The 9,129-nt window shown below is 39.8% G+C and overlaps 1 protein-coding gene across 1 annotated transcript; it reads left to right on the top strand.

The window, feature by feature from the left end:
* Positions 1-3,118: 3,118 nt before the first annotated feature.
* gp1bb (glycoprotein Ib platelet subunit beta) lies at positions 3,119-6,384 on the top strand. Its single transcript, XM_088335092.1, has 2 exons — positions 3,119-3,246; positions 5,173-6,384. The coding sequence occupies exons 1-2, from the start codon at positions 3,244-3,246 to the stop codon at positions 5,806-5,808; spliced, it is 639 nt and encodes a 212-aa protein (XP_088191218.1). The 5' UTR covers positions 3,119-3,243; the 3' UTR covers positions 5,809-6,384.
* The last annotated feature ends 2,745 nt before the right edge of the window (positions 6,385-9,129 follow it).

The raw sequence follows: 9,129 nt of genomic DNA, 5'->3' as shown, positions 1-9,129 counted from the left end.
AATAAATAAATGAATTGCATTTATGCAATATATTTAGTTATCACACGTTATGTTTATTTGTTCATTTATTTAAATGGCATACATTTGAAAGTATTTATTTATTAATACATTTATTCATACACATAGCATGATCGGTCTTAACGTTAACTGTGAATGCACGTAAATAATATAACTTTTGATTAAAAAAAAAGAAGGTTGTTGCGTAAGCATGCTGATGCTACTTATATCTGCTTCTCAGCAACATTTTGCGATTATGTCACGACTCACAACCTAATCTGACTTTTTTTTCAGTGGCAGGGCAAATACTGTATTCCTGATTTTTTTTCCTTTTGGGGGGTTGTGAATTGTACCCATGAAAAAAACAAACACACACACAAAAGAAGTCATCTTTCTTTCGAACATGACAAATAAACATTGTTTCCTGTCATTCTAAAAATGTCTTGTGTGAAAATGTTGTGGATACTTTCCAAGTGTCGACACGAATGTGGGAAACTTTATCTTCAGCTGCCAGTCTTCCTTTCCCCCAACCTAATGCAACCTACAGCAATACATATTAATATCTGTAGCGTTCAAGAATGATGAGCTTTTGTTTTTCTTTTTATGTGTTAGTGTATTTGTTCCGAAGATATAATTTCTATTCTTTATTTTTATTTCCCTTGTACTGTTTTTGGGAGGTTTGTGGGTTGACTTTGTTATATAGAGGTATGAATTAATAGGAAAGAGGGAATTACATATACTGCATTAGTAATTATATGGAATTGAGATATTACATTTTTATTTCATGATTAATTTCATTATTATCATAATAAAGAATAATTTTACTGTAAACAGAAACCTTGGCAGTCAGTTTTCCTCAGCAGGAGGAGGAAAAAAAATATTTTCACTCCTATTTACCGTAACTGTTGATATATAAAGGGATAGTGTGTACTATTTGACCCCTAACTGTCGCTGTATTGTGTAGAACAGGGGCGTCCAAACCTTTCAGAAAGCGGGCCGAATTTGGTTAGCTGAAAATGTGTGAGGGACAACTATTCGGCCTGGAATTCTTTGAACAGTCTTTAATAAATCTGCCCCCGAAATGTTTGCAGTGCTTGGCAGTCAGTGCCGTTAACTCATAACTTGCCTTTTTGAGCCTTTTTGTTTGACTCGCAGGGCCTGGTGAAAAAGCACTGCTTTGGCGTTAAAACAGCTTCCAGTTGCTTTACCTTTTCACAGCGGTCATTTCCAGTTAGCTTGTTGTAGTCAGCATTTTTTGTCTGTCTATTATATTCTTTGAAAACAGCCACAGTCTCTTGGCAAATTAAGCAGTGGTTTCAGCTTTTGGTGAAAAAAATACTAAAATTTCCACTTGTCCGGGAAGCGGATGCCCTCACAGTCAACTTTTTTTTAAGTGACAGTCGCCATTTCGGACATGGGTTAGCCAAGATCAAGGTGCCATCATCTGGTGAAATGGTAATTTTTTTGGTACAAAATTGTTTTATAGTCAACATTACTGGTGGGCCACACATTGGTTATTTTATGACAGATGCCGTGGGCCTGTGAAAATGTCATCATGGGACACAACGGGCTCCCTGGCCGGACTTTGGACATGCTTGGTGTAATGCAACCAATAATAAGTGCTAGAAGGAATAAAAATTACGGAGACTAAAATCGACCAAGACACACTATTTTACCTTTCATTTTTTTCCTCGATCTTTTTGAGGATTTTGGGCACCTGTAGTGGCAAGATGGTGGACAACTATGTTACGTAAAAAAATAATTTCAACTTTCTCGACTTGTGAGTATTTAAAAACATGCAAGCTTGTTTGATAGTGTTATGATAGTATTTAAAATATCAAAAAATAGGGTAATATGATTTTAATCAAAATCAATTTTGTGTTTTTATTGAATTAAGTCTATTTTTACCTCTATGAGGCGCTAAATAATACACAATTTCCCTTTAACTTATACAACACTGAAACCTTTTGTTGCACAATTTTTGTAGCAGACCCGGGATTCCTTTTTCTTTAAGTCCTTTTTAGTGGACAAGAAAGAGCCACCACTTCAGATGAATAAAACTGGTTGATTTTGCTGCTTTATACATTTTTGAATGTCATAATCAAGCACAATCCTGAAATTAATTAATTTTAAAAAGTCCTAAGGCGTGTACAAGATTAGTGAAATATAATTACAGGGTATCCCATAAAAATGTATACACATTTTAGGAGCTAATAACTAAATTATTTCTTTCTTTCTTAAAGAATTCAGCTTTGTAATGACAGCCAAACTTGACTTTGAAGAAAGGAAATTCATTGACAAGCCCAACAAACAAAATCCAAGAAAGTCTTTGCGGTAAACTAATCGCGAGGTAGGCATTTCAAAATCACCCGTCCATCGGATCATGAAACGTTTTCTATGGACTAGTTACATTCCAAGATTAGTCCATGCTCCTGATGCTTGAATCAATGACTTTCTTGGATTTATTTAAAATGTTTCTAGTAAAAATTTCTTCTTTTGTTGAGCTTTTCAATCCAAGCATGTCTTCTGGACACTTCTTATGGACGTCCTGAACAGTTCCATCAGCTTCAAACTTATCTCTAATTCTAGTGATGGTAATTCGTGTTGGTGGTTCTTTGTTAAACTTTGTAAAAAAGGGTCTTTGCAATTGTATTACATTTTTATACATTCGGTAGCATTTTTATTTTTTAAATCCTTTCTTTAAAATCAAGTCTGGCTGCCATCACTCAGTTCAATGGGTTCAGTCTATTAGTAAATACATATTATATTTATATATAACATATATATTATATATTTTTTTCCTCCTCCTGCTGAGGAAAACTGACTGCCAAGGTTTCCGTTTACAGTAAAATTATTCTTTATTATGATAATAATGAAAATGATCATTAAATAAAAACATAATATCTCAATTAATTATGTAGTTATTACCTGCTAAAATGTACATAATTTTTTTTAGGACGGCCTGTATAAAAATGCACATTAATTGCCACTGAATGTAACTGTCTTTGTTCCTTACTTGCAAAAGTAGAATTAAAATACTCATATGTTGAGTGCAAGATTTGTGGAGGTCATGAAATAATTTCACCAGCCTATTTGTGGACTAAACAAAGTGAGATAGTGCACAGCACACGTCCTCCTCAAAGTCTTTATCAGTCAGGGCCAGTCGGCAGCATCACATGCACAAACATACGCTCGCATGCTCGTTGCGAGAGCAACACGCCTCTACTTGGGCAACACACAACACTGATGGTAAGTCACAACTTATACATTTCCTAAAACCAACTAACTTTTAGCTGCATCCGATTTTACAATAACACTAATAAAGCATTAGATCAGAGGTCTCAAACTCAATTCAACTGGGGGCCGACAAAGCTAGGGTCTAGGTGAGATTGGGCCCAAAAAAATACCCACAAAAAAAGTTCAACATAAAAACATTCGACTATTTTCAAATCAAGTCATGCTTATTTATACAGCCCTTTATTATAAAAAGTCTCAAGGGGCTGCACGGAATACTGCAAAAAATATTGCAGAAATACTACAAAACACTAAAAATATACAACTACGGTAATTCAACAAAACTAAATGTCAAATTTTGTGCTAAAACAGACCTAATAGACCCTAAATAGAACAAAAACAATACCAAGGGGAAGGGAGACAAAGTTCTGTTATTTTGTAGGCGATAAGACACACCCATAAATTTGGTCAATTAAATAACAATAATAACAAATACTTATGATAACTTTGTACAAGAAATGTGAAAATATGGGAAGGAGAAGACAGTTTTTTCATTTTTTCCAAGAGAAGCTCCACCCACAAATTGGGTCCATTTGAGAAAAATAAATAACACTTCAAATATTTTAATTCCCTGCACACAATAAGATCTAACAATAAAAAAAAACATTAAAAATTCATGTGCAAATCAATCAATCTGTAGGTAATAAATCAATCAATGCACTTAAACTTCACCGAAACCTGTTGAAAACACACCAAGCACAAAGGTTTCCCAGGCATCTCTGTAAAAAAGTATGACCTGGTCCATTTTTCATTGAAAATTCTACACTCCTTATCTACTTTTTGGAGAATGAAATTTTGGATAATGAGAGACCAGTGAGCGCTGTTGAAAAAAAAACCCGGCTGTTTTCTTCTACGCTGATCAAACAGCTCTGCCCCTTAGTGGACGTAAATTGTATTTTATTCTCATCTCATCTCATTAGCTGTACCACTTATCCTCATTAGGGTCACGGGGGGGGGGGCTGAAGCCCATCCGGGCAGTGGGCAGGGGACACCCTGAACTGGTTGCCAGCCAATCGCAGGGCACACGGGGACAGACAACTCACTCGCTCATTCACACCTAGGGACAATTTGGACCGGCCAATTCACCTTAAATGCATGTCTTTGTAATGTGGGAGGAAACCGGAGTGCCTGGGGAAACCCACGCAAGCACGGGGAGAACATACAAACTCTGCACAGGAAGGTTCGATCGCATGACCTCAGAACTGTGCCGCACATGCGCTAACCACTGCGCCGCTGTGCTGCCCTTGTATTTCATTAAAAATATCAATTCCATGTCGTTTGTGCATTTTTGCCACTTCTATATTACCCTGCGGGCCTGATCGAACCTCCTTGGGGTCCGGTTCCGGATTTAAACCATCCCTTTGTTGATTTCGCTTTGGTTGCGGTCGTTGTTCTATTGGAAGGTGAACCTGAGCCCCATTCTCAGGACTTATGCAGACTTCAATATTTTTTTTACACCCCTGACATAAATAATAAAGCCTTTTCCTATTTCATCTAGATCCTGATTGGTTAAGTGGACATAGGCTTACTATTATTATTATTGTTATTGTTCTTTTTATTGTTATTATTATTATTGCTATTATTGATGCTGATGTTGTTGTTGTTATCATTATCATTACTAATTAATGATTACTGATTAATGGGCCTGGCTACTAGAACATGTCAGACATTAAACTGGTCTGTAGTACAGAAAAGGTGGCGGACCACTGCTTTAAATGACAACAAATGTGCTGCAAATTTCCATATATTGCGTGTGGTCTTAAACCTGATAAAAAGCTGGACCCACCCCTGCTTTTAACAGTTCATTATTGCCTAACCTTAAGTTATAGCTGGGCTGACGTCTGATTATTCATCAACATTCAACCTGGTTCTCTTTTCAAGTCATTCTTTAGGATGAGGGAGCTGATTCTTCTATGCCTTCTCATCTTCGGAGGAGGAAGCTCATCCGCGTGTCCCAACCCGTGTACCTGTTATAGTAGCGTGGTGAACTGCAGCGGCAGGTTTCTCACCTCCTCTAGCCTCCCCAGCGTCTACCCAGCTGGCACCACGGAGCTGCACCTTCACAACAACCGGCTGACCACCCTGCCCAACGGGCTTCTGGACAAATTGTCCTCACTCCACCGGGTCTCATTGCACGGGAACCCGTGGACGTGCGACTGCGGTGTCCTCTACCTGCGAGCCTGGCTGAGACGTCGGCCAGGTGCAAGCAGTTCCGCCCAACTGCAGGTCAACTGCAGTACCCCTCCACATCTCAGAGGGAGGCTGGTGGAGTATTTAACCGAGGAGGAAGTGCTGGACTCCTGCCACTACTGGTACTGCGACCTGGCTCTGACTTCGCAAGCGTTTCTGTTTTCGTTTGTGCTGGTGCAGTCTTTGCTAATTTCCGCCATCATCATGTTCCTGAGGAGGTTTGAGAAGCTCTCCAAGGAGGCTAGAAGCATCAAGGATGAGAGTCTTACTGCAGGAGAGGCTCAGATGGAAAGTGTATTTTTGCCTTTAAATAATAGAAGCACTTGACATAGCAGTTGAACACAAAATAGTTAATGAAACAACCTGCAAAATGAAGTATTTGACATTGATAAGTTTAAAGTTTAGTAGAGAAGACATCAATGAACTTGAAAAGAGAACAGGGGAGGCCAGACCTTTGATAATAAATTACAGCCTATGCTCAAGGTCCTCTCCTGAACCCTTTCTTTTTATTAAATCTCCTAGGTTACATAAGGAAAGCCGCCCTAAAGGGTGTGGGAATAAAAAAAACAGCAACATGATTGGCCGGGAGTGACAGTGATTAAAACAGTTTATCATAATCAAAACAAACAAACAAAGGTGCACAATAATAATAGAAATAACGCAATCTCCTTTGCAGTTGTCCAATATTAAAAACAGAATGAAATTATCAAACATGCAAGGATTAAAAAAAACAATTACACCAATGGAATTATTAATAAAATCTTATCGTTTTAATTATTCAACATTAAGCCATTTTGGGTCATTCAGTACAGGAAATACAACTGTAGTTTTTATGTTGTTTTGAATTGTGTTTTGTATCAATAATAAAGATGTATCCATTAAAAGTGTTTTACAGAATTTTAACTTACTGATGCCATCTTTTGGTTTGTGTCATCATTGCACTCTCTGTCAAGCTTCTTAAGTTGTACGTGCAAAAATGTTCTTTTCTTAGACGTGCTCAAAAGAAGTCTTCCTTTTTCCTTTTTTTATGGGTTTGGGTTGGTGTTCAGACTATACTTGAAACAGGCCTTTTCTCACTTCCACCTTTTTCATGCCCCACTAACAAAAAACCGTGGTGACGAGAACAAGGTCATGCTTCAACATCCCCACTGCCCCCCTTTCCTCCTACCTTATGTGTTTCACGGCCCGAACAGCTTTGCTAAACGTAAGACAAAAGTAGATAAAATTACAAGGCCTCTTTGAATTTAGTTGGACATTACTACACATACTTAATAGAGAAAATATTTTACTTTCAACTTTTTAAGGACACCTCAACCGATGCACTCCACCTTCTATGTTTAAGTATGTTTGTTGAACAAAAGTTCATTTGAATGTCTTGTCTCTCTGCACCAAAAAGCGAGTGTGAGTACTTTTTGCAGACTTTAATGCTGTTCAGCCCACAATAGTCAGTGCAGGGACAGAGGGTACCGTCCTTTTTTCATTATAAAGAGGAAATCTGGCCTCAACCCGAGACGAAGATGGTGTGACCAATAGAGACGAGGGACTCGCTAATGTATCTCTCCATCACCTCATTGTTCTGGTCTGAAGAGTTTGTAGAGGCAACTTGACGTGAGTGGGGAGTCCAGCAACATTTCGATGGAGCAGTCATAGGGATGATCAGTGTCATGATTACTGATTCGGGGCACCTGCGGCTGCCCCGGTGGCGCCAACAGCCCTGGTCGCTGATTGGCTCCTTGCCACCTTTTAAACCCCCCGACTCCCTGTTACCGGCGTCCGATCGTTGCGAACCTTCAGCTCCCGCCAAAGCTACCCTTCCGAACCTGACTCCCTGTTTTTGACTCCCGTACATTTCCCGGCTTTGACCTGTTTCCCTTTGATCACGTCTCTGCTCCTGCGCCCCGGTACCCCGACCTGCTTTTCCCTCTTTGACATTGCTATCGCTCGCCTGGGAAGTGCCACTTCCGCGTCCCGAGCGACCTGCTCGCCACAATCAACGATCACTGGATCGTGGGTGCTAGCTTACATCACTTTTCAAATAAAACTAAGTAACTAACGCAATTGGGTTCCCGTCTCCGTTCCTGGTACCTGACAATTAGGAGGTAGAGGGATCTTTGCTTGGGGAACACCTCCTTATGGTCAAGGTAGACCAGTGGAAACCCTAATAGAACCACTGCCGGAAGAGGGGAAAAGCATTCGAGAGGTGCAAGGGGAAGGGTTCACTGAAGGCAGCATGAGTGGCATGCAACGCTCCTGGTGGTGATAGCTCCTGAGTCCGAGTCAAGCCAGGGGCAACCAAAGACCACTGGAGCCGTGGAGGAAGGAGTAAGGAAAAACTGTTTCTTTTTCCTGGTGAATGCCTGAAACTAGGAGTGTTAGGGATGAGGTTACTTGAATAGTGTGGGACAGGGTGCAGCCTTTCAGGTCCTCGATGCGGTACAGGGCTCCGCAAGCTCTATCAGCAGAATACTCCCTAGCCTTTCCAGGTTTGTATCACTAAGAGTTGTCCACACTTGAATATACCGTTAATGGGACCAGGAGAGGTGGATTCAGATCAGGCGCAACGAGGCAGGGCAGAACGAAAATTACGCTAGCTGAAAGCTTGATATCCCGAGTACTTGGTTTTTCATAGTTACTTTGTTTACCCTTTCGGTACCAAGAAATCAAAAATCATGGCAAAGATAGCTAAAACTACAGCCGCACTTGCCAGACTTAAGTCCATCTGGAGAGACAACAACATTGCAGTGAAATCCAAGATGAGACTCATGTAAGCGCTTTCTACATTTATCATTCTCCGTGGCTAAGTCCTAGGGGCTGAAGATGAGGAAGATAGCAAAAAAATGGGTCCACAACATCAAGAAACTCGGGCCAGGAACCGTCAGCAATGTAGAGAACCGTCCAGAACTGTCAGTGGTGCCCCGACAACCTAGGCAATTAAGGGATCAATAAACTGTGAACAAGAAGTAGAGGGCTGACCATTCATTATATTGATTGGTTATAGATCAGGGGTCAGGAACCTTTTTGACCCAAAGAGCCATAAAAGCAAAAAACGTTTTAAAAAGAAATTGAGAGAGCCGCATCATATATTTTCAGACGAAATTGAAAAAACTGCCAAACACGCTCTCTAGACAAAAGCTTATTCTTCAGCACATTTTATTTCACTGTGTGACATTTGATGATTTAATCAAATGTATGAAAGGATAATAATGCCAAATCCTGTGCCCCAAATCAATGTAAATATGCCATTTACAATTTGTCTTCCACTTTCAGTTAAGCGTGTTGAGGAAAATTTTTTCATGAAATTTGTCCTTGATAACGGTTTCAAAACAATGTGCATGCAAAGTTCTTTTGTAAAAATGTCACAAATTACTGCAAACGATAAACATATTGTCATATTCACTTTCGGTGTAGACTGCACTGAGCGAGAGAGAGAGAAGGAAGTGCCTTACGCTGTGTGCAGGGATCCGCCCACCCGTACTGCTCACCCAATCATTTGCCAGCGTTTTTATTTATCAGTTTAAACGGTTTCTTATCAAACCTCTGCATTAAGTTGCTCCGGCTGTATATGGACCAAAATCGGAATGAAATCACTTGACTTTGGAACGCCACAGAGAGATGTGCAATAGTTACATTTTGTTTCGGAGCTATACG

The sequence above is a fragment of the Urocampus carinirostris genome, chromosome 5, assembly GCF_059441175.1.
Source record: "Urocampus carinirostris isolate Australia breed hairy pipefish chromosome 5, RoL_Ucar_1.0, whole genome shotgun sequence".
In the NCBI taxonomy this organism is placed as follows: domain Eukaryota; kingdom Metazoa; phylum Chordata; class Actinopteri; order Syngnathiformes; family Syngnathidae; genus Urocampus; species Urocampus carinirostris.
This window is presented reverse-complemented; position numbering and strand designations above follow the sequence as displayed.